General features: G+C 33.4%; 1 protein-coding gene across 9 annotated transcripts in view; it reads right to left on the reverse strand.

The window, feature by feature from the left end:
* Positions 1-27,251, reverse strand: part of AP3B1 (adaptor related protein complex 3 subunit beta 1) — a 359,745-nt gene that overhangs the window by 181,556 nt on the left and 150,938 nt on the right. For all 9 annotated transcript variants that reach the window (XM_001367618.4, XM_007486440.3, XM_056824793.1 and 6 more), the window contains one exon: positions 20,719-20,901. In XM_001367618.4, coding sequence (XP_001367655.1) covers positions 20,719-20,901 — 183 coding nt within the window. The remainder of the gene's footprint in view (positions 1-20,718; positions 20,902-27,251) is intronic.

A 27,251-nucleotide genomic window follows, 5' to 3' on the forward strand; every position in this document is an offset into this window, starting at 1 on the left:
GGAGAAGACTTTGGACAGTCTCTTGGACAGCAAGAGACTCAAATTAATATAGAAAAATTAACTAATTCAGACTATTCATTGGAAAGACAAATGCCCAAAACTGAAATTTAAATACTTTGGCCACAAAATGAGAAGACAGGACTCAATGGGAAAGACCCTAATATTGGGAAAGGCTGAACACAAAAGGAGAAGCGGATGGCAGAGGATGAGATGGATAGTGTCAAGGAAGCAAGGAACATTAGATTAGAAGACTTCAGAATACAGTGGAGGACAGAAGGACCTGGCGTGCTATGGTCCATGGGGTCAAGAAGTGTCAAGATACAACTGAACAACTAAACAACAGCAAGAAGAAGAAATGAAAGAGAAAATTTCAGAAAATCCTGAACAGTATGATCCTATTTAGAGTGAAATCAGTAGAATAAGCAGAATGATTTACATAAGGATAACACTGTAAAGTAAAACAACTTTGAAAGACTGAACAACAATGAACAATTCAATGGCCAACTGTTTATCACCAGGGAACCTAGAATGAAGAATATTAGCCATTTGCTTACAGAAAAAATGAAAGATTCAAGTCACAGAATCAGAGATACATTTTCAAATGTAGCCAGGTACTATATTAGTTCATTTTCATTGACTATATTTATTAATTTTAGAAGGGTTTTTTCTCTCATTTTTTAAGTAGAGAGGATCATGGAAAGGAAGAGTGAAATGGTGAATAATAGTTATGTCAAAAAATCCATGGGAGCCTCTAAAACTCTGTGGAAGTGAGAAATTGAGAATGGTTTGTAGCAGGAGCTTGGAATATCTGGGACTGATGATCTGTCATTCAAACAAGAACATTCTGCTTTGGAATGTGACCAGGAAAGAGCAGTTGGAGGTGACCAACTGAAGGCTGGATGCTTTTGGTTTGAAAAAAGGAAAAAGGTTATTCTCTGGGCTTTTTGGAGACTGAAGGTGGTCTTTGGCTTTGAAAGACAGAAGAAAGAAGGACAAAGTCCAGCTCTCTCTCCCACCTCCCCCCCCCCCCCTGATTTGCTCTCTTGTGACAGTGACTGAACTTCCAGACCTATCCGTCATTTCTCCCAATTGAAATATTCCACCATCCTTCAATCTAAGACTCATTATAGTGATAGGGAAACCCCAAAATCCTTTTTCCTTCTATTTCCTTATCCTTCCCTGTCTTCCCAAATAAATCCCTTACTAAAGAAAGAGAAGAGTAAGATTAGTTTTCATTTGAGACATCATGAACTCACCCTTGAGTTGATTTAGAGAAACCAGAAGGAGAATCAACAGGAAGGGGGGGGAGGCAAGAAGGGAGGTGAAGGGAGAAAGAAGGAGGAAGGAAAGAAGATTATCAGCCTTATCTTTAGATATCAATTACCATTCAAACTAGTCCTTTATTACAACTCTTAATATGTACATTATTAAAAAGGAAGCTCAAGAAGAAGCACAGACAAGGCCAGTTTGAAAGCAACATGTAGATTTTTTTTTTTTAAGCAAGTGGTAAAAAATGGAAATTTGAAGTTTTACAACCAATCATATAAAATTCTTTTGAGTATATGAAGATGCTCTTTTTTGGTGTTTAGGGTGAGAATTGTTTTAAAGTTTCTTAAAAAGAAATTAAAGACATTTTCAAAAAAAGAATTACAACACACAAACACATTTGAGTATCTTTGAGCAACAACAACAAAAAGTCTTAAGAAAACAGAGTATGAACACTGAAGACCAAAGAGGTTAAGTAAACTGCCACAAAAGTAAGGAGTGGCAAAAATAGTATCTGTCCTAATGCTAATTATGTCTCTATAGATACTTATCCTTCCATTATTTTTCTTTATAAACTTTTAGTATCTTAAGGTATATATGGATTTTTGCAGCATTATTTGTAAATATTTCTTATAATCAAACAATAGATTATTACTCATTACAAACTTTACATTCATTTTTGTACACCCTGCTGTACTTCACAATTCCTCATAGGTCAATATTTATAGAAAAAGGAAACCTAGAAGCCAGAAGATTCATTTACTCATTATACAACCATTTATTAAGTTCTTACTATGTGTAAAACTGAATGCTAACTGCATTGTTCCTGGTCATATTCATACGTTGATCAAAATTCTAAGCACAGTTCTACTAAGAATGACTATCCCATAATCAAAGTGTGCCTTTTTCTTCATCTACAAATTGAATATACACTCAAGTCCTATTCCATTCTATAATTCTGTGATTTTAAAAGGAAATAAAATCTAGCATCCTACAACGTTAATTTCTGCTACAAAGGGATACTGAAAACAATCTTCACTAACCCATAGTTAGGCACAAGTGTTTAACAAAAGAGTATTAAAAAGGAGAGACAGTATGTAAAGATTAAACCACTTTGGGAAAACAAAATATCTCAATCTTTTGATTCTTTTCTCTACTTTAGTTCAGCCTTTAATAGCTACTGCCTAGAATTCTTTTTAAGCACATTTCTCTGGTCAAGGTTTTTTACCCTCACAAAGCTGCTGCTCCTTCCAACCATTAGATAGCTCACCCCACCTGGCTCAGCCTCTTCTCCCTGCCTGCCTGCAGCCATCCGCTCCAGACCAGTTAGCCTGGCTGCTGCTTGTCTGTTTTCCTGTCCTGGCTCTGCCCACCTCGGTGTTCTCTCTCTCTCAACTGATTCAACCTAGATTGCAATCACATGGTGACCTGTCTGCCCAACAAACTCAAGTCTTGGAGCAGATCCGCTCATCACTCAAGACTCATTTCTACCAGCTGATAACAAATGGGGGTATGGGCTCCATGTGGGTGGATTGGAGCTTGGAAGTAGAGAGACAAGAGGGAAAGAAGAAAGGGTTTTTCAAGCAGGAACTTAAAAGCATGGCTATTTTACAAGGATATCTTTTAATTGCCTTAATCCTTTTATTGACTTCACCTGCTTGTCAGGGAAAATATTCAGCTCTGTACAACCTTTTATCTAACTTTGGGGAGGCAGCTGGGTGTCTCAGTGGACTGAGAGCCAGGCCTAGAGATGGTTCATATCTGGCCTCAGATACTTCCCAGCTGTGTGGTCCTGGATGGGTCCCTTAACCCCCATTGCCTACCCCTTACCACTTTGCCTTGGGACAGTAGACATTTAAATGGATAAAAACCCAAGGAACTTAAAGAGGCTAGAGGTTATGATTTTTAAGGCATTTCAGACTCCAATGGTTAATAAAAATCTATATTCTGTTGCATTTTACTCTGCTTTATTTAAAGTTTAACTTTGTGATTTTAAATTCATATATTACTGCATTCAATATTATTCTGTTACACTGAATCATTTTAATGTACTGGGTTAACTACTGTTAAATTCTGTTGCTTTTCTCCTTTAACCATATTGAGATCATTGTAATTAATGCCATATATGAAAAAACAGCCTTTCTATTTTTGCCTTTGTAAATTGTCACATAGAAGATAGATGGACTTCATCAGAACTGGTTAAAATTGCTATAAGAACTTTTGGGAAATTTAATGTGCTAAATATCTCAACTGATTTTAAGGGTTTTTTTAAATATGATTTTTAGAATTTTTTTTAACAATCTCTGGCTATTTTGGCTGCCCCTACCACGAGGTGTAAGGCCAATTCTAGTAGCTGAAGTGAAATACAATTATAACCCCCATCCTTCCCGCATTTCTAAATATATGAATGGAAGTTGGGGCAGTTAATCTCAGGGCATTTGTACCCCTAAAAAGCCTCCAAAAAAGGTACACCTCTCATTTATACTCTTCAGCTCATTACTTTACTTCCACCAGAATATTTCTTCATGATGTTCTAAATCCAAAATGAGTTTTACTTTGTTTAAAAATATGTTTATTACCAAGGTTGAAAGATTTGCTACCATTTATAAAAAAATTGTGACAAATATCCATCCATTCATAGGCTTTTAAATGCCATACAGCAACTCGTGTAAATATGATAGTGTGTGTGTTTCCTATTGTAATTAATTGGGCTATTGAGAATTATGGGGATATTGATAACTACATATTTGTACTACTGCTCAACTCATTTGCTCATACTCACAATGGATCATGGGCAGATATGAAGAAGAAAGGGATCTCATTTTTGGTGAGAAAGCCTTGTTTTCTATATTTTCTTAGCTGATACAGTGTCAATAATTATAAGCTATATTTTTGAATTTTTAAAAATTATATTTTCTTGCATGTGCAATATACAATTTCAGTTTTTTATTTTTCTCTCCTTTTTATATTTGAAGCACATGTCACCAGCATTAAAATTTTTTTAACTTTTTGACTTTTCAGTTCTATAAGTTTAAAATACATTTGTCAATGCATGCCCAAAAAGCTAGAGACTATAAAAATGATGCCACAAATTATTTAAAAAATTATGGGACTCTGCTAAATGATTCCTTCTGATTCCAGAAAAAGATGCAAACAAAAGAGCCATTGCACAGTGCCAAAGAAGCACAAAGCTAAACTGCACAGTGCCAATCGAGCACAAGGTCAAAGAGACCAACCAATCATGGAGGGATTGATGTAATTTTGAGCCTAGAGAAAGAGGACTTGAAGGTATTTGGGGTTCGAGGTTGCGGCTGTTTAACATCTGTTAAAGGCAGGTCTTCCTTGTTCCACATTCTACCAAGTATCTCAAACTTGGCTCCTACTTGGCTTTTATAATCTGGTCCCTTTTCTGCTTTTCATAGTGTGGTACCTTTCTGTAGTCCTGTCTACTGACTGGGTAAATGCATCATTGCTTAGATCATTTTGATTGGGCCCTGATTCAAGGACCTATTATATAGATTGAGTTTTCCTTTACTTAGAATTTTTACACATAAGACTTTGATAGTTTATATTTTCATCCAGAGGTTTTTTTTAATTTGGATTTTTCTGATGACTTTTTGATTTCTCTTACCTTTAATATATCTCATACCTGAGCCATGCATCCCTAAGTGATCCTGTATTATTCAATCACCCACAACACGGGGAAATGTAAAAAATAGTATTATTTAAATTACAATGTTTAAATTCCTTTTGAGAAGAATTTTAGGTAAAGATGCTACCTCTCTGAATCCAGAAACTAAACTGTTGGAGAAGACACCATGAAAAAGCCTCCAGACCACAAGCTGCACAAGAATGAACTTTGGGTGTGGTTGATTGAACATTTATTTGTATGTATAGTATTAGTGGTAGTCTCTCGGTGACCGAGAATGACAATTGTCTTTGTGTATTATCATCTATTGATGTACCTTCATGTGGCTTTGAAGTCCAAAGGCTGAGGCGCACAGTTTGTGGCACATGGGGCATGGGACAACAGTTGTTACGGGAGGTGAGGCTGTGGCCTGGTGTCAGCGTTCACGCGCAGCGGCAAGACATCGACATCGCTCATCTTCAAAGGTGGCGATGGCATGGTGAATGTGGGTTCTCCAGCTGCTTCTGTCAGAGGTAGCGAGTTCTAGTTGCTTTGGTGTGATGCCAGCCCACTTCAAGTTGGACTTTAGCTGATCCTTGAATCTTTTCTTTGGTCGGCCTTGTTTCCTGAGTCCGGCTGACAGTTCACCATAGAATACCTGTCTTGGTATTCGCTGTGGGTCCATGCGGATGACGTGTCCAGACCATCGTAGCTGGGTTCTGAGGACCAGGACTTCGATGCTGGTGGAGTTGGCTCTGTCGAGGACTTCCTGGTAGGTGATTCGGTCCTGCCATCGGATCCTCATGATAGACTGGAGGGAGCGTTGGTAGAATTGCTCCAGCTGTTTCATGTGCTTCCGGTACAGTGTCCATGTCTCGCAACCATACAGGAGCGAGCTGAGGACCACTGCGTTGTACACTTTGAGCTTCGTCGCAGTGCTTACACCGCTGTGTTGGAGGACTTTGGAGCGCAGCCGCCTGAGTGCCTGGCTGGCCTTTTGGATCCTGGCATTGATCTCGTGGTCTAGGGACCGTGGAACAACCTCCAGGAAGTGATGCAGAGTGAGAGGAGCAGAACCAGGAGAACATTATACACAGAGACTGATAAAACTTGGTACAATCGAATGTAATGGACTTCTCTACTATCAGCAATGCAATGATCCAGGACAATTCTTAGGGACTTATGAGAAAGAACACTATCCACATACAGAGGAAGAACTGTGGGACTAGAAACATGGAAGAAAAACAACTGTTTGAACACATGGGTTGATGGGGATATAGATTCTAAACAATCACCCTAGTGCAATTATCAACAATATGGAAATAGATCTTGATCAATGCCATAAGTAAAACCCAGTAGAATTGCATGTTGGCTACAGGGGATAGGGGGGACATGAATCATGCAACCATAGAAAAATATTCTAAATTAATTAATTAAAAATTCTCAATGAAATAATTAAAAATACTAGCTACTCTATCTCATTGCTATATACCTCAGGTAAAGTGGCTTCACCCATTAAATTATTTTCTTTTTATTCTTGACCAGTAATCGCTCATCAAGAGAGGAGATAGGTTGATCAGTTGGTCTAACCAAAAGCTGTCATGGTAATTAATTATCTGAACATATAAGGACAGAGATACCAAAAACAACACGAGAATATGCTCACAAAGCTGCTACAGATACAGAAAAAAAAAATAACCCAATATCACAAGATTAGAAAAGGCCAAATAATGCCTTAATTTTCAGAAGACGTAAGAAAGTGAAGCCTACAAAGCACTGACCAAAAACCTTCACTTCAATTCCTAACTAAACTGCATCAAATTTTTGCATCTGAGGACTGATTTTTTTAACCAAAAAAATTTCCCATGCTTCCATATAATTACCATACCACTTTTTGGCAAAATATGTTAAAAAAAAAAGCCATTAAATTCAATATTTTTTAAATAAATTAGTTTTCTACTGATCTAAATATATTTGAAAGATATATACATGCAATTTATGTAATATTCAGAAGACATCTTTATTAAATTGAGTTCTGCTACACATTTTGTTCGAACTAAAGATAAAAATGGGAACACATGAGTTTGCATGGATCTCCAAAGGTGCAGAAACCTCTCCATAGCTATGGATCTTTTAGACTACATGTTGAGATCTGCTATTCTGGAATGTGTTAAAGGGTTGGTTAATGAATATCTAGAAAAGGAAGTGAGGAACATGCAAGGCCTCAGTTCTTTGTTTTTTTTATAGGGCTGCTGGAAGAGTAGGTAAGGAAACTATACTGGAAATCATTTTTCTCTATAACAAAGCATTTGACACAATTTTGGACACTATCCATTACTTGACCAAGTAATGCCAATTAAATGATAACACAGTGAGTTGGATGCACAATGTGATCAAAATGACCAGAGCCAAAGAGTAGTGGCTTTATACCAAATTGTAAAGAACTCAGTAGTCAAATCCTCCAGGAACCTCTCCTACACCATATGAAATTAAACATTTATATCAGTCTTGGATAAAAAGATAGATGATATGCTTAGCAAATCCATACATGGAGAGATAGCAGTGTGTATGGATGTATGTGTTTGGGTATCTTTTAATTGGACAACAAAATTGCAAAACAGAGCGTTGAGAGAAGAGAAAGTTGAGATAAATCTAAAAAACCTAATTTTAAAGCAAATAATAATTGAAATTTATAAGCTTTCTAAGGCTTACAAGACATTTTTGTATACTTCACCTCGTTTGTTCCCCACAGTGGCATAGTGGTAGGTAAAAGAGTATTACCTGTTGCCATCTTAAAGATGAAGGCAGAGGCTAAGAGATATTAAGTGGCTTACTTGCCCACAGTTATAAAGTTGTTCAGTCCCAAAGGCAGAATCTGAAAAAGGTTCAGAATTGAAGACCAGAACTTTTCCCTCTAAATAACATTACCTTCAATGAATATAAGTGTCACATATAAATTTTAAAATATGACCTACAAGTACAAGAAGGGGATGGGGATTTCATTTAGTAAAATGAAAGAGCATTAATAAATTGCAAGCTCATGGCTGGCATCATTCCTGGGGGAGTCCAGGAATGGTAAATCTCTTGAATTGGTAGTTATGAGCGATAGAATTGCTAATATAAACAGGAGTCAGCACATAGGCTAGATGAGAGGCACCAAGCTATCAAGAGCAAATCGGCCTGGGTAAGAAGAATGGAAAAAGTGAAAGTTAGGGCAGCTAGGTAGTGCAGTAGATAGAGTGCCAGGCCTGGAGTCAGGAAGACCCAAGTAAAAATGGGAACTCAGACATTACTAGTTGTGTGACCCTAGGCAAGTCACTTAACTGTTTGTCTCATCTGTAAAATGAGGCAGAGAAGTAAATAGTAAACTGCTTTAGTTTCTTTGCCAAGAAAACTTCAAAGGGGGACATAACCAAAAATGATCAAAAACCAAAAAACTTCCCTATTCATCGACCCTAGGATGCGTGAATGACATTTTTACAATAATTTTTCATGAATATTGCCACCCAAGATGACAAAGAAGTTCCAAGCAGCATTGTTTATTGTTGCATTTGCAGGAAAAATTTAAATTTAAAAGGAAGTTCTATCAATGCCCTTCTCTGTTTGAGGAAGAGATCTTAAAATGAAGCCCATGAATTTTTTTTAAGTATCTTTTATTTCACTATAATGTTTCTTTCCTAATACTATGGTATTTTATTTTATATATTTAAAAACATTATGAAGAGAAAGAGTCCATGGATTTTATCAGATTGCTAAATGAGACCATAAAACAAAAGAAGTTAACTCCTAAGTAGTAACTATGAGCTAGTCTTCCGTTTAGATGGAATTTGTGTTTTCATGGTTTCTTTATGATGAGGAATTGAAGAATGACCTCTACAGTAGTAGAAGCATTCAATACACATGACATTGGACTCACATTTAAGAATTCAAACATTCAAATGAAAAATGATATTAAATGATCCTAAAACTATACTAATGGGAGACCTGAACCTTCCTCTATCAGATCTAGATAAATGAAAACAAAAAATGAGAAAGAGGTAAGAAATGCGATTGAAATCTTAGAACAATTAGAATTAATACATATAGGTAGAAAAATAAATAAGGACAAAAAGGAATACAAATTCTTTTTAGCATTCACAAAGATTTACCAGGTATTAAGGCATAAAAACACGGCAAACAAATGCAAAAGAGCAGAAATAATAAATACAACCTTTTCAGATCATAATGCAGTAAAAATAATAATTAGTAAGGGTACGAAGATAGGCAAATAAAAAATTAATTGGAAAATAATATTCTCCAAAATTGGTTGGTGAAAGAACAAATGAGAAACATTTAATCATTTCATTGAAGAGAATGACAATGAGGAGACATCATATCAAAATCTATGGGATGCAGCCAAAGAATCAGGGGAAAATATATATTCCTGAGTGCAAATATTAACAATTCAGAGAGGGAAGAGGTCAATGAATTGGGCATGCAAATTTAAAACTAGAAAGAGAACAAATGAAAAATCCACAGATTAAAACTAAATTGTAAATCCCAAAAACTAATGGAGAAATTAATAAAATTGAAAGTGAATGAACTACTGAATTAATAAATAAGACTAGAAGCTCATACTTTGAAAAAAACAAATAAAGTACTGTTAATCCAATTTTGAAAAGGAAAGAAGAAAACCGAATTAACAGTATCAAAGGGCAACCTCACCTCTAATGAAGAGGAAATTAAGGTAATTAATAAGAAATATTTTGCTCAATTATAAGGCAATAAATATGGCAATCTAGGTGATATGGATGATTATTTACGAAAAGATAAACAGCCCAGATTAACAGAAGAAGAAATAGAATACTTAAATAATCCCATGAGAAAAAGAAATTGAATGAGCCATCAAACAACTCCCTAAGAAAAAAATCCCCAGGGCAGATGGATTCACAAGTGAATTCCATCTAACATTTAAAGAACAACTAATCCTAATACTAAACAAACTACTTGACAAAACAAGAAAAGAAGGGTGTTCTACCAAATTCCTTTTATGATACAAATATGGTGCCGATTCCAAAGTCAGGCAAACCACGAACAGAAACAGACGAATCTCCTTAATGAACATAGATGCAAAAATTTTAAATAGAATACTAGCAAAAAGACTCCAGCAAGTGATCAGAGGGCTATTCACTATGATCAATTGGGATTTATTCCAGGAATGCAAGGATGGTTCAATATTAAGAAAACGATCCACATAACTGACCATATCAACAAGCAAACCAACAGAATTCACATGATTATATCAAAAGATGAAGAGAAAGACTTTAGACAAAATAAAATACTCATTCCTATTGAAAACAATAGAAAGTATAGGAATAGAAGGGCCTTTGGTAAAAATAATAAACATTATATATTTAAAACCATCAGCAAGCATCATCTGCAATGGAGATAAATTAGAAACCATCCCAATAAGATCAGTAGTGAAACAAGGATGAACATTATCACCTCTATTATTTAACATTGTTCTAGAAACACTTAGCAGTAGTGATCAGAGTAGAAAAAGAAATTGAAGGTATTAAAATAGGCAATGAAAATCAACTAAAATGTTAGTGGAAATAATCAACAACTTTAGCAAAGTTGTGGGATACAAAATAAACCCACATAAATTATCAGCATTTCTATATATTCAACACATCTCAGCAGGAAGACTTAGAAAGAGAAATTCCATTTAAAAACACCCCAGACAATACAAATATAAATATTTAGGAAACTATTTGCCAAGACAAACATAGGAATTAAATGAACACAACTACAAAACACTTTCCACACGATTGAAACTATATCTAAACAATTGGAAAAACATTAATTGCTCATGGGTAAGACGAGCTAATATAATAAAAATGACCATCCTACTGAAATTAATTTACTTATTCAGTGTCATGCCTATCAAACTACCAAGAAATTTTTTTTTACTGAATTAGAAAAACTATAACAAAGTTCATTTGTAAGAACAAAAGATCCAAAATATCAAGGGAAATAATGAAAAAACAAAAAAAAAACAAAAAAAAAACAAAACAAGGGGAAGGACAGGGGCCTAGCAATACCAGATCTTAAACTGTACTATAAAGTAGTGGTCATCAAAACAATATGGTACTGGCTAAGAGACAGAAGGGAGGATCAGTGGAATAGATGTGGGGTAAATGACCTCAGCAAGACAGTGTATGATAGAACCAAAGATCCCAGCTTTGGAGACAAAACCCCATTATTTGAAAAAACTGCTGGGAAAATTGGAAGACAGTATTGGAGAGATTAGATTTAGATAAACATCTTATACTGTACACCAAGATAAATTCAGAATAGGTGAATGACTTAAATATAAGGAAGGAAACTATAAGTAAATTAGGTGAACATAGAATAGTATACCTGTCAGATCTGTGGGAAAGGAAAGATTTTAAGAAAGATTAAGAGAATATTACAAAATGTAAAATGAATAATTTTGATTACATTAAATTATAAAGTATTTGTACAAACAAAACCAATGCAAACAAAATTAGAAGGGAAGCAACAAATTGGAGAAAAATTTTTATAACAAAAACCTCTGACAAAGGTCTAATTACTCAAATTTATAAAGAGCTAAATTAATTGTACAAAAAAATCAAGTCATTCCCCAACTGATGAATGGGCAAGGGACATAAATAGGCAATTTTCAGAGAAAGAAATCAAAACTATCAATAATAAGCACATGAAAAAGTGTTCTAAATCTTTTATGATTAGAGAAATGCAAATCAAAATAATTCTGTGGTACCACCTCACACCTAACAGATTGGCTAATATGACAGCAAAGGAAAGCAATGAATGCTGGAGGGGATGTGCCAAAGTTGGGGCATTAATGCATTGCTGGTGGAGTTCTGAATTGATCCAACCATTCAGGAGAGTAATTTGGAACTATGCCCAAAGGTCACTAAAAGACTGCCTGCCATTTGATCCAGTCATACCACTGCTGGGCTGATACCCCAAAGAGATAAAAAAAAAAATTTGTACAAAAATATTTATAGTTGTGCTTTTTGTGGTGACAAAAAAACTGGAAAAACAGTGGGTGTCCTTCAGTTGGAAAATGATTGAACAAATTGTGGTATATGATGGTGATGGAATACTATTATGCTATAAGGAATAATGAACTGCTTGATTTCTATACAAACTGGAAAGACCTCAAAGAAGAGATGCACAGTTAAATGAGTACAATCAGGATAATATTGTACACAGTAACTGAAACATTGTGGGAATACCAAATGTAATGACTCTGCTACTAATAGCAATGCAATGATCTAGAACAATCCAATGGAACATATGTAAAAGAATGCTATTCATATCTAGAGAAAGAACCATGAGATTTGAAACACAAAAGAAAAACATATGATTTATCACTTGGTTATATGGTATATGGTTTGGGGTTGTGGATTTTAAAAGATCATTACAAATATGAATAAGATGGAAATAAGTTTTGAGTAAAAAGACATGTAAAAATCAGTGGAATTGCTTGTTAGCTCTGGGAGGGGTAAGGAACAAGGGAGGGAGAGAACATGAATCATATAACCATGGAAAAATATTCTAAATTAATTAAATACTTTTTAAAAAAAGGACATGGTCCTTAAGTACATGGCCCATAATAGTTTCTTTCCCCCTCCCTGCCATTCTACCAAAAATCCAGAAAAAGGGAATACAAGTATTGTATATGACTAACACCCATCTTCTAATTTCATTTTATGAGCTGTCATTGTCAAAGAATTCATTGCCAAATGGCCAGTCTACTGTTAATGAGCCCCTCCATAATTAGTGATAGGATTAAAATTCCCTGGAGACCATATAGCAACTTATAATTATCTATTAGTAAAAGTTAAAGAGAAAATCCCAAAATACACACATAATTAATCTGAGTTTATTTTGCCATCTCTATTTGTTAGTCAAAACTGGCGAGGGCAGCAAGACTCTCCAGACCAACTGAACCAAGAGCCAGAAGCAGAGAAAAAGACCTCCTTTATGCCCCTCTTTTTATAAAGTCACTGATATAAATCCTCTGGTCTCTTTGGGTGGACAGATTTGGGCTCAGTCCTGGTCAGAGTCCAGTCTTCCAGAAGCCAGGAGCCACACAAGAGTAGGGCCAGCCTCTTCTGGGAGCTGGGAGGCCTCTGTCCTCCTTCCATAATAGGCATGCTGATGCAAACATGGGGTTGATAGTGACCAAAACAAGGTTTCAAAAGGAATAAGGGGTATAATTTATATTAAATACACACATTAGGAAGGCTGGTTCTTGGAAGCATAAGTAGCTCTTGTATTAGAAGCAGAAGAAAAGCCTTCCCATTTGAGCAAACCTGCTTGAGCTTATACTCCACTAAGCACAACCTCCAAGACCCCAGGGTCATGGTCACCTCAATTCAACAATGAAGTACTGAAGTAGTTCTTGGGGAACTTTTCAAAATAAATTTATTTTAAAATACCTTAAAGATTTGCAATCAGAAAACTAAAAATAATGCTACTTAATTATCACTTAAAAATACTAATGATATTTAAGATTGAATATATTTAGTAAGTGATATGGATCTGGTCATTCTTTTAGGACAGACCTAGAAACACTTGTGATAGAAAGGCCCCAGAAAATGAAAGGTAACAAAGACTATAACTGGAAGGAGAAAGTTTACTGGCAAAGTAAACTGGCCTTACCTTCTGTATTAGAATCAATACTGTATATTGGTTCCAAGGCAGAAGAGCAGTAAAAGCTAGGCAGGGGTGGGGTGTTAAGGGACACACTGAGGGTCACACTGCTAGGAAGTGTCTGAGTCCAGATTTGAACCTAGGACCTACTGTGTCTAGGCTTGACTCTCAATCCACTGAGCAACCCAGCTGCCCTCATTTTAAGACTTAAAAAATTTTTTGTTAAATATCAAGTGTTCTGCTGAATTTATTCCTAAACTTTTTTTTTTTAATCTGAGGTATTGCTTATAGGTTTCTTGGGGACATTCTCTTCAGTGTTTGTGTCTTGAGCACACCAAACACCATAGCACAATAGCTCATCATCATAGGATTCTTTTTTGTTTGTTTGTCTGTTCTTCTAGCCTGCTGCCCTGATATTGTACTTGATGTTAGGGCTAGGATCTGCCACACTTTTGGAGAGAATCCTTGGCTGTTTCTCTCGATGTTTTATTAGGATTATTGAGTTTTGTGTTATTCTAGGATATCAGGGAAAGGCTACAGGGAACGCTTGCCAAGTGTTTTGAGAATCTGAGGTGGCGCCTATAAACTGGGGAATGGATGAAAAACTTATGGTTCATTTGGTATTATTTTTATCTTTTAAACAAAAGACCTTGGTAAAATTTTCCTAAATTGTATTCCTATTTTTTATTTTGAACTTAAGATTAAATAAAATGGGCACTTATGCCCATATTATAGAACCAAAAAATATAGCTAGAAAACTTTAAAGTTTTCTTGCCTTTTTTAATTTAATAAACTCAGCATGTAACTCTCAAAACTGTCTTCATCTGTGATTCCTTCTGGTATTCCTTTTGTTCTTTTCTATGACTTTTCTTAAAACTGCTTAAATGGCCCTTTTGTTCCTCCTCCTCCTCCTTCACAAATCTATCTCTAGCTCTTACCTTCTTCTAAGCCCCAAGACTGATATGAGAAAATATCCTTCTAACAAATATACATAGCCAAGCAAAACAAATCCCCACATTGGGCATTTGTAAAAATTTTGTTCTTTGGCAACTTGAGCCCATTACCCCTCTATCAAAAAGTGGGCAGCACATATCCTAATTTGTTCTCTGGAACCATTGTTGTTCCCATATTGACAAGAATTCTTAATTTTTGCAATACTGTTTTTATTTACCTATTTTCTATACAAATTATCTCGAGACAACTCATTTTATTCTGCATCAATTCACAGAAATCTTTTCAAGTTTCTCTGAAACATTCCCTTTGATCATTTCTGACAGTTCAGCAATATTCTATTTCATTCATATGCCACAATTTGTTCAGTTATTCCGTAATTGTTGGGTAGCCCTTTAAATTTCCAGTTCTGATCTATTAAAAAAAAAAGTTGCTATTTTGTTTCAGAAGGGTCTTTTTCCTATGTATTTTCCTACTTTGTTTAAATCTACATTGACATTTTATACTCTAACTTTAGAAATGCTTTCTGCAATAGTACAAATGGTAATCTTAAAACACCATGAATTATCATCATTCATAATAATCACTATTCTATTGCTCATAAACCCCATAACTAATACTCTATCACTAGTCTGCATTGGCCTTTTTAAATTTTCAGACTTCATAGGGATAACTTTAGAGAGGTTAATTCAACTCTTATTAAATTAACTTCAATAGATTAAAAAAATTTAAGTATCCATTTAACTGCAACTATGCATTTGAACTAAAAATTTTGAAGTGTTTCACCAATGAGTTATGTTCTTCTTAGCTACTAAAAAACTCAGAACTAGTAACACATGTAAGTCTTTTAATTTAAAAAATGGATTTTAATGAATATTTTATATTGAAAAATAATTGTCTTAAATAAAATAAAACATGCCTTTCAAAGTATTTCAAACTCACTACAAAACACTATCTGCTTATAAGTAAATTTTATAGAACTATATGATTCCTAGACATGAAAAAAAGTTGAGATTAAAATTATGTCATACTTACAATGACTAAATTTTCCAAACCAAAAACATCTAGATCGGACCAAAGGTACTTTTCTTGCAATGATCATTAAAAAGCAGTTTCCTAGAAATTGGGACTGTCCTAAAAGTTTGAATATGTACAATTGCTCTAGTCACATTATGCAGAAAAGTTATATAGTTGATATTACCAGGAATACAGTTCAGTAATGTATAATCAAACAACTATTGAGAAATCAAGCTCTCAGAGTTAAATGAAATCTTCTGAATTCTTTTCACTTTAATTCCATTTAAAAAATACAGCAGATAGAAGTAATCATTGATAAGTTTAGTCCATTAGTAATACTTTTAAAAAGGCAAAAATTCACAAGACAAAAATACATTTGTCAAGTACCAAAAGTCAAAGTTGAACCATGATGAATGCCATTAGAAGATCACAAAAGAAAAAGAAGAGTTCTAAAATTTAATTACTTTATGTTCATTATATTCATTTATTAGGTTACTTTATTTTAGCAACAAAAAAGTTTTATCTTAGCAGTTTAAGTTTCTGTCCCAAATTCCTTTCTTTGCCCCTCTTAAATTTATACAAAGGCAATGGTATTTAACTAAACAATTTTTAAGTCCTTGGGAATTATTCAAACTTGACCCAGAAAAAAACCCTGCATATATTGTAAAAAGAGTAAGGTAAATTTAAGAAAATAAAAATGCAAATGTGCATTTTAGCAGTCTCTTGAATTTATTAACCTAAAAGGTTTAATTTCCATTTTCCTGCATCAGCTTTATTTATAAAATGTCGTGCCCTATAAATATGCTGTTATTTTCTATAGTCAAGCACCCTCTTAACAAATCTTCTCATTAATATGTAAATTTAAAGTCAATCGGTCTTCTCCCTGACAGTGCCATGAATTCCTAGTGCACTGTATAATCGGCTTTGACTTGGCATCCACTATTTATCATCAAAGATGTCAGTTAGAAAAATTATGGAAAATGCACTGCAATTGATATGACTGCAATCTACTTTGTCAACACTTAATTGTTCCTCAAATCATACATTTACATATAAACAGCCTAAATACTGATCTATAATGATGCAAATAAACTAAATTAAAAATCTCTTCTGCTGCTAAAGATGCCTAGTTGTATATGATGTGTTCATTTAAGAAGTTATTGACAAAGGCACACAGATCAGCTCATCTTGAAAAGTATTTCTACTAATTTTCAATTCCCAAAGTAATCAGTCTTGCCTACAAGAATATAAACAAACAATGTTAAACTAATTCACTATAAATATTTGTAAAGCAGATTACTATTGTGACTAAAGATTCAATCTAATTTTAGGCAGAACAAAAAGTTAACAGCTGATATATTAAAAAAAAAAAATTAGCCACAAAGGTTGAATAGGATAGTAAAGGGAAGAGGGATCATATTCCATAAGTAACAGACTAAAAAAAAAAAAACTGCAAATGGGGCAATGGAAAGATCATTAGACTAAAAGTCAGAAGATGTAAGCCCTTGTTCTAGTTCTACCATTTACTAGCTTTGTGATGTTGGGCAAGTCACAAGTTCCTTGAGTCCCATTTCCCCCTTCCATGATGATATATCACCAGCAGACCTTCCTACTTCATTGATGGCAACTGGGTATGAGGAACATGAAATAATGCATAAGGAACAGCTCTCAGAACTGAATAATGTACAGATACAAAGTGAAACGACTTTTTTCACAGTTTCATTCCCAGTTTATAAACTGTCAGTTTCTACTTTAACTCAATTTCATACTCAATATTTTATTTTTAAGCAAATTGTGTTATTGATTTTAAAAAATGTCAATGGCTATTTAAAATGTAAATTCATCATCAACTTATTTTTAAATGCATTTTGCCTTTGGGGGGGGGCTATACTATTTTTTTAATTTAGTGAGTATTGAAATTCATATTTACATAATGTCCATAAAACAGACTTTAATATTTATGTGTATACTTGAAATATACATATAAACATAGGTGCATGTGTATATATGTGTGAAATATATATGAAATACATATCTTTTGTGTGTGTTGTGTATGTATGCATGGCCTATGTGAAAATATGATTTAAGATTTAAGAGATCTTTCACTTTTCTAACTTTATGAAAATTCCTGGGTTTCAGAGTTGTCACAAATGGATATTACTCTGCACCTGTGAAAAACAAAACTCTGCAGGGCTCCTCCAGTGACAATGACTTATTGTAATGCACTCTCATGCATAAAGCTAGCCTTACCACCTAGAGCACTGAAACACCTTATATAATATTAAAAGCAGAACCTAAAAGATGAAGATGAATCCTAGCTGCTATCTAGTTCCTTCCAGGCTTACTGCAGTTCTAACTATAAGATAGTGATGGGTAAAAATATTTCAATCACCTGAAATTGACTATAAACAAACCCTAGGAAACAAGGCCAATCTGCCCTAGGAAGCTCCCCAGAAGGTCTCAATGTCTCAACTCAACAGCCTCCTTCTGTATTTAGGTGATCAAAAAAGAGAAAACATGATGAGCTGCTAAGGCCTGGGGCAGAGCATATGAAAGAGCAATGATCAGAGACAGGAGGGGGAAAATAACCCTGTGCTCAGTTGATAACCCACTTAAAGGTTTTCTTATGATCTGTGCCCATGTAGGCCTTTAAAACAGATCACATTCATAGTTTGTAGGCATACATTTACACATTCTGCAGTGATGTTCTTAGCAGATGAATACAGAAGTTTGGTAGTGTAGGGTCTGTCAGATCCCTAAAACAGTACAAACTTTGACTATATGAGACTATAATAAGGATGCTCAATATTTGGACAGAGCACTGTGCCTAGAATCAGGATGACCTGAATTCAAAACCAGCCTCAGACACTAAATGTGTAACTCTGGGAAACTCACTTAACATGTTTGTCTCAGGTTCATAATCAGGAAAATGATAGCACCTATCTCTCAGGATTGTTGAAAGGATTAAATAAAATAATAATTGTAAAGTGTTTTGCACAGTGATTAGATCATAGAAAAAACTATGTAAATGTTTGTAAATGTAAATTTGTATGTACAAAAATGTAAAAAACTATGTAAATGTATGTAAATACAAGCTATTATCATAACTTCCCAACACTTAAATTTTGGTTTCCTAATACTATGCCACAAAACTGCTTAATGTTTTCTTTTTTTGTATTTTTTAGAAGACTGAATAACAAGAACAGAAATTCCTTTGATTTTTTTGCCCCCTCCAATTTTGACTTTTATTAGATGAATGAATAAATGAATAAACAAGTAAATAAAACTTACTACAATTGTGTCATGTACAAGTTTTATTTACTTGGGTACATAATTTCTCAAACATAATATCTAAAAAGGTATTTTGCATAGCACTATGCAATTAAGATAGTTAATAAATATCATTTAATGGAGACAATGATTGTAGAATTAATTCAGGAGAGTTTAAGGACAGTTTTACACTGGAAACTAGACAGAATTTCAAAATTAGATGTATATCCACCACTAATTACCACTGATGGTAAATCATTGACCCCAAGATTAAAAATACTTAGTACTCAAGCACTAAACATATTTTCTTTAACCATTTAGAAAATAATTTTTTAAAAGTTGTCATGTGTATCAATGGTCTGTTAAACATTTTTAGTATAGGAGCTTATAGTCTTATTTCATTCTCCAGTAGAAATGCCATCAATATTCCAATTCCATCAATATGAAATGAACAACTTAATGAAATGTGTATATGTTTAAACATATATATTCTTATGTAATATCTCATTATATCAAATGACACAATGTATGTCAATATTTTGGAGCCCCTTAAAATGTTATATAAATACTGGTTATTTTCATTTATCAATCATCACTAAATCAAGACCATTAATGCCTTTACAATTTTTTTTCTACAATAATGTTTTATTTCCCCCAAATTACATATACAACAATTTTTGGTATTTGCTTTTCAACATTTTAAGCTTCAAATTCTCTCTCTCCCTCCCTCCCCTCTATTCTTGAGATGATGAGCAATGAGATATTGGTTATGAAAAATATTGATGTCTTAATTGCTTCAAATTACCCTTGACATACAAATAGCTTTAAATGAATAACATTCTAGATATCACCTCAGATTATAAATTATACTTTGATACATCACAAGATGCATGATTTCAATAGTGTACATATCCTGTCCACCAATGATGATTATTCCACTCAACATCAAGGGAAAGGATCTTGAGTTGCTATAGCAAAAAAGAAACAACTCATTGCTTGGTGACCAATATACCTAATACCATTAAAGCAATTGAGTATCTGCTGTATGCACAGGTTTGTGCTTTATAAAAAATGATACATTTTATTTTAAGGCCATACTAATGCTTTTTTAAATAAAGCTTGAGAAAATAACATATTTCTTTAGTAACTTTTAATTTAGTTTTTAAAAAGTAATTAAAATAGTTATATATAAAATATGGTCAACTTCTACCACAAAATGTCTTAACACAGTAGAAATATCTGGTTAATTTAACAATAAAGCCAACAAATGGTTTTCAACTAATCACTATTATCAACAAGGTAAAACTAACTTTACTCTTCTTAAGCATATTAAGTCATCCATTTTTAGTAAATCATAACAGCTAAAAACCTATAATTTTTTGAAAGTGAATAAACACATCAAGAAACTTCAGAAAACCCAGTAAGCTTCATTCAAACTAGTTAACCAATGAAAAGTGTTTTATAAACCCTAAAGGACTAAATAAAAACTGTTATTATTCAACAATATTCTCTAAAACTATCTTTAAATTTTAATTTTGTATCTTTAAGTTATTTTAATAGAATAATAACGTGTGCAAGAATTTGGCTCAGTTGGGACTTGGAAATACAAAGTTATGATTACCTTAAAATTTACTGTTTGGTAATATTTTTGGAGATAATGCATAAAGCTATCCAACAGTGACATTTCATGAAGCACCAAACTAAAACTGTAGGTACTATAACATTATTATTTTGATGAATGGATGAAAAATAAGTTTTTTAAACTACCAACAAGATTTCTGGGTTTTCTTGTTTAGACATATTTTAGTAGACTTCATTTTTGGATAATCTTTTTCAAACTAAGACATCATAAACTTCCTGAAATATTTTCCAAGCTGACAGATATGTTCAGCACTTACCTCTTTCCAAGGACTCACAAACTGTGTACGTGCATATCGAGTTAGCATGTGGATTATGACAACCTGCCCCCACTCTTCAACATCAACAAGCAAATTACACAGCTTGCGGTAGTTTCTGTGAATCAGATCTATTCTATCTGGGCACACTTCTTCAAAAGCCATCACAACACTCCCAGCTACCAGCTAGAAAAGAAAAAGTATTAAAATAGTAAGATACACATCTGCTCAATGGTTTTCAAAACAAAATGTTAATGTTATGGCAATCTTACAAAAACTGACTACAGTTTTTACTGTTTTACTATTTAAACAACTCATTAATCAGAAAAGATTCAATGTCATAAGGAATGTCCTTATTATCTAACTTATGTCTGGCAACATAATACCTTTCCTAAGATATAAAACTTAAAAATTTACATTGGAGTTGTGGAGTTTCAGTTAAACTTCTTTCTTCTATCTGGCTCATATCAGGATAAAATATAACTCAACTTTTCTATTTTTTAAAGCTAATATAGTCTCAGATATATAATAAATATATAATATTATATACAAATGAAATAAATCAAAATATTAAGAAGGTACAATTTTTTAAAACTTAAAACGACAGGTTAATCAGTTATTCAGTTAACTTAAGAAAAATATGGTACATTCTTATAAAGAAAATTGCTCCAATATTTAAATAAGTTGTGTGCATATAATTTCTTCAAAAAGAAAAATCTGCTTAATATGATAGTAACATTTCATAAAAATTAATAATGTAAATAGTTGAAAAAGTATACTGCCTCCAAAAAGTGCTATTTTTAAAAAATGAATTATCAATAAACAAGAAATACTCTTAATACATTTCTAAAATTACTCTTCTTTCTTTCCTAATTGGTTTAATTAATATTTTTCTGTTAAGTTATATGTCATGTAGAATATCTAACATGATGAGACAACTATATGAACCTTTGTATGTATGCAGTTATCAAGCAATGTGATACAGCTTTCTAGTAGCAAATTAATGCCATATTTTTTCTGAACACTGGGGATTCTTCATTTCAACATCTAAAATTTCCCCAATGACTTAAAGTAAGCAATTAAATAGAAATACAATTTACTGAAATGGCACTTTTTGGAAAATATTAAATACAATGATATTCATATTTTTCATGTTTTTTCCTGTATCTGGCTGACATTTGGTTTATTAATATGCACCCAACAATACAATCGAAAGAAAACAGCTCAGAATATGGACTTGCTATTATGCTAAACAAGTTTCAAGTCCTGTGGGGATTTTATGAATTACCAATCAGTATAAACGTGAAGTCGCATTTATTGACTCCAGCCCTGCCCATGTACTGGTACCTGCTGGTCCCAGCATGTATGCAACTCATTCCAGAAAGCAAAGAATTGATTATTTGTGAGAACTAAATCAAAATGTATTATGCTTATGATAATTTTCCATTTTCTGTTGATGTGGAAAGTTGTTTATATTTTAAACATTTCTTTTTTATATCTACTACATTAAATCTTCCTTCAAAACAGAAATTAAGAGTTAGATAACTATCATGTTTCAATAGATAAAAATTAGTGTCTTAAACATCTCTTAAAATCACTAAACACTGTTGACAGTATGTACTAACAGGAAAATTTGAGCTCTTCTGAAACTGTCTATATTTCTATAAGATGTGTCTGTACTATCTGTAAGATTCTTTATAAGAATATATATATGTTCAAACATATTTGGGAATGTAAATTTACATATATATAATAATTATCTTTAAAGCAATCCTTAAAATTCCAAATGAAATATAAAATAATTAAATAAGTAAATAATGAATGAATCAAATCCATGAGTAATTTTTACTTAGGCTCCAAGTAAAATTAATAGATCTTTTATATTAAAAAACAATTAAAAGTAAAACAACATGCAAACTTGACTACCATGTGACATTAAATTTGAACTAAGAAAATAGTCCATAAAACTTTAAGGAAATCAATTAAGAAAACACTATTAGCAAAAGCTAAGAAGAAGGGGAAAAGGCTGTTTTGTTTTGTTTTGTTTTTTTGTCACTGCTAAACTTTAAGCTGACAAAGGAAAAAATGGAAAATTAGATAATTTTAAAAGATATAACTGACCATTCTATAGAATTTGCTGCATTTTTGTCTTAATGGTTTGGGCCTATATCTAAATATTGACAAAACAGTTGATAATTGAAGTTTATTAAATGTTCAATATTCCATAAAACACTTAGGATTAAAACAAAATGATCCACTCAGATTTTAAAACCAAAAAATATTGGTTTGCAAAATACAGTCACTTAATTTCCATCTCACTGTGTCAATAGTAGCTTTTTTGTATAAGGGGAAAATAAATCACTGCAACAAAACTAGCAATGAGCTCATCAAATTCAAATGCAGCTTTCCATTTATGTATTTTTTATATTAAAGCAATAAACATGGTTCATTTGTCTTCCACTGGTTGCCACGTTTTTCTGTGCTGTTGCTATGAACTTCAGCCATTAGCTGCGCTCCAAGGTAAACTACATGAACCATCAACAAAAGTGACACCCAATCTATGGAGTTCATATTTTTCTCTAGATTATCTATGCTAGTTGACAAGCTGGTAATGAAAAAAATCACACTAAGCAAATGGTTCCTCTAATAACAATAAATTTTCTATAAAATTATGAAGGGTACAAAACGTTTCCTTGCATCTATTTTGTCATGAATTCTAATTAACGCTGCAAAAACCTGAGAGTGCTGGGTCATCACAAGAAGTGGATCAAGCTTTGATTGATAATATGGTGTAAGTTGTCCAAAGCTGCCAAGATTTCCTTCTTTTAAATTAATGGCCATCCTACCTGCCCTAATCATACAGCCCAAATGATATTCCCCTTCTTATTTCAATTTCCTGGAGGCATGGAAAATAAGAAGGATCAGTCATTTATCTTCTAATAGCTGGATAATAGATCTATCACAATAAAACATCTGTACAAACTAACGTTGGTTTTCCCCCCACCCCCACCCCAACAGTGGAGCTTTTTACCAACATTAAATCTGTAACAAAAATCATGTCCTACTGACACACTTTAGCTAAAAATTTAACACATTCATTAAATATCTCTAATATTGCTAAAATGAAGTAGGCCCTTTGAAACAAAATCTCACCCCAACCCCTAACAGATAGTAGTCTTTAAAGTAATCAGATGAGTAAGAATCAAGATTTTCTACAGAAAATTATAGACAACAAAAACCTTCTACTCCAAACTCATTAAAAGTACATGAGACTATATGATAAATATGAAAAAAAATAAATGTGAAAAGACTTAAAAGAACTGATCCAGCACAAAGAGAATTTAATGATGAAAATTACATGAAGGAAAATAATAATGAAAGATGACAAAACATTGACTTTAGAATAATGATATGTATCTTCTCATCAGATAGGCAGTGCATAAGAGGCCCAGAAATTAAAATTCATTGTCACAAGTGGCCAATACATTGATTTGCTTTGCTTACTATATTTACTTGTTAAAAAGGAAGGCTGGAAAGGAGGTTAAGATTAAGAACTTCTCTACAGAATGGATGATTCTCTAAACTTTTAATTATCTGAATACATCCTCTGTTTTCATCATTCTTTACCATCTTTTTTTTAACCATGTCACTCCAAACAACAAAGGGCAAAAGTAGCTCATGCCAGCTCCTTATTCTTAACTGGGACTAACCACTGTAGCCCACCATTTAGACTATTTAGAGTAGAGAAAAAACAGTTTGCTCCACCAGATGTGAATGCAGAGATCCTCCTCTACTATGGTCCACAGTTAAAAGGATCTTACCAAGCAACAAGTGAACTATTTTCTACTACCCAAAAGGCATCCTTTGAAACAAGTAAAACCATTCATGGAATTCTTGTTAATGCTCTCAATGATCTCTTAACCACTGCACAAAATCCCAGGCATTCATTGAGAGATACACAACCTTTACTTGAAATATCTGAAAATGTTTTCAAGTCTTTTTGTAGAATTTTTTAATGATCACAAAAAAAACGAATTCCTACTGAACAGATAGAACAGTATCATAGCTCATTTTATGTTGTAAAAAACCCTACTCTTTTTCGTTAAATAAGATTTCAATCAATATTATCTATGACAAATGATTAGAGTCCACTATGACTAGTGTCTCTTTTAACATGTTTTTTTGTTTATTTAATTAATTTAGAATTTCTACCATGGTTACATGATTCATGTTCTTTCCCGCCCCTCATCCCACACCTCTCCTGTAGTCAACAAACAATTCCAATGAAACTGTATATTTTTAAATCAATTCAATAACCAAAGTTACCAACATTAAATAGTTCATTTGCACTAAATATTAACTGTAAACATTTTAGATGAAAACTAAATAACTGTCCTCCAACAAGCACTTGTACCAGATACTTCCCCCCAAAATATATATCAAAGCCTCCACAAATCACCCTATCTCCCAGTTCATAGGCTTCTTCAACCATCACAATTACTTTCTTCACTCTACCTCATCCACACACAGGTAAAATCTTATTGTTGATCTTGGTACCAACTTATTATTGTTCTACCTCCATAAACTTTGAAATTCCTCTCCCCTTCTGCTAGTCTCCTCCACCATCCACTTTTTCAATCTTCCAGTCCCTCCAATTCCCCCAACCTATCATTCCTGTCACAGCACTACTTTCCTCCCTTTGTAGCTGGGAGAGGGGAAATATACAGGAGTCCTGGAGCTAATTCTTTTCCAGGGAAGGTACAGCCATGGTCCTCCAGACTAATTGGTTTAGAGGATTAAAGGCTCAAGCTGTTGAAACTACTTCTGGTCACATAAGTACAAAAAGCCATAAGGAGCTCCAGCTCCTCCCAGATTCCTGATTGTTTTAAGGACCACAGGTAATCCTGAGGTAAGAGGACTCTAAATCCTCTGAAACTGAATCCACAAGGAATCCTTTCTGAGTATTCATATTGAATATCCTTGCCCTAATAAGGCTATGTAAATCAATTTTTTAAAACTTAGATTGATTTCAAAACTCTGGTTTTGTTCCAATACTGAACCTAAAATATATTAGGACTGGCCTTGTCTGCCCTGGCTTGCAAGAATAATCCTGATCCTATGGTCAACCAATTAAACTATATGTTATTGTCTACACTTTACACTGTTACTTCATTATCCATTGGTTAGTCATATTCAACTGAAACTGATGTTATCACATTTACTCAGGAAGGTTCTCTAATTATGAAAATCAAAACCCACTCATGATGGCCCACAGTGCACTCAATACTAGCTCTCTTCCGGGGGCAGCTGGATAGCTCAGTGGATTGAGAGTCAGGCCTAGAGACGGGAGGTCCCAGGTTCAAATCTGACCTCAGACACTTCCCAGCTGTGTGACCCTGGGCAAGTCACTTGACCCCCATTGCCTAGCCCTTACCACTCTTCTGACTTGGAGCCAATACACAGTATTTACTCCAAGACGGAAGGTAAGGGTTTATTATTAAAAAAAAAAAATACTAGCTCTCTTCCAAAATTTTTCCTAACACTCTAATGGTAACTATGGAGCATTCTAACGGATTACTTTTATTCTTGCTATGTGACCAACCGATATCTCCCTCCTGTCATAAATTCCATGAAACCATCTTTTATTCCTACTCTTTAGAGTTCCCTGCTGATTATATGTTACAGTCTGATTAAACCATCTGCTTACACTATATATCACTTTCTGTGTAACACACATTTTTAGTTCTTTGGAGGCTGATATATTCCACAGATAACTAATGCATCGGAATACCAGGAAAATGTTAACATTAAAAAGATAGGCCTTTGATTTTCTTTGTTGAAAGAGCAATCTGTAAAAGAGCTCTGCGATATGACAAAAACAACCCACACTATTCTTCTCTTCAACTCGGTGCACAGGACTTTTAACAAAACTTACAATGTGATAAGGGCACTACAAAATGTCAAATACATAAAGACAAAAAAATGTATCAGTTATAAGTTAAAATGTAACAAAAACATAAATATATAAGGGAAATTATTAAAATGTACAAAACTAGAAAGAGAAAAAATAACATCCAATGTAATAATAAGTGGGCAAAATAAATTACATGAATAACTTCAAATCTTATTAAAGCAAAAGATAGCGTTGAGACAACACGCCAAAACCCCTGTTCTGCAGCTAAAATGGTCCTTAAAGAAACACTTAAAAAAAACACAAATGAGAAAAAGAAAAGAACCAAGGAACTGAGATCATAATTTAAAAATCAGAAAATTTAAAAGTTAATAATCCCAAAGGAAAATATAAAACCAAAGGGAGTAACTTAACTTGAAAAGCAAAAAAATAAAAAAAGAAATGTTTTAAAAAAGTTTTTTTAATGAGCAAAATTGTAAAACAATTATTATATTTGACTTTCTTCTTTAAAGATATTAAAAAAAACAAATTGACAGTACTATAGAGGAGAAAGGGGTACAGCAATTACAAGGAACGTTAAAGAAATAAAAGATGTGATCAGAACCATGAAGACATAATTATAAGT

Source organism: Monodelphis domestica, chromosome 3, assembly GCF_027887165.1.
Source record: "Monodelphis domestica isolate mMonDom1 chromosome 3, mMonDom1.pri, whole genome shotgun sequence".
Classification (NCBI taxonomy): Eukaryota; Metazoa; Chordata; class Mammalia; order Didelphimorphia; family Didelphidae; genus Monodelphis; species Monodelphis domestica.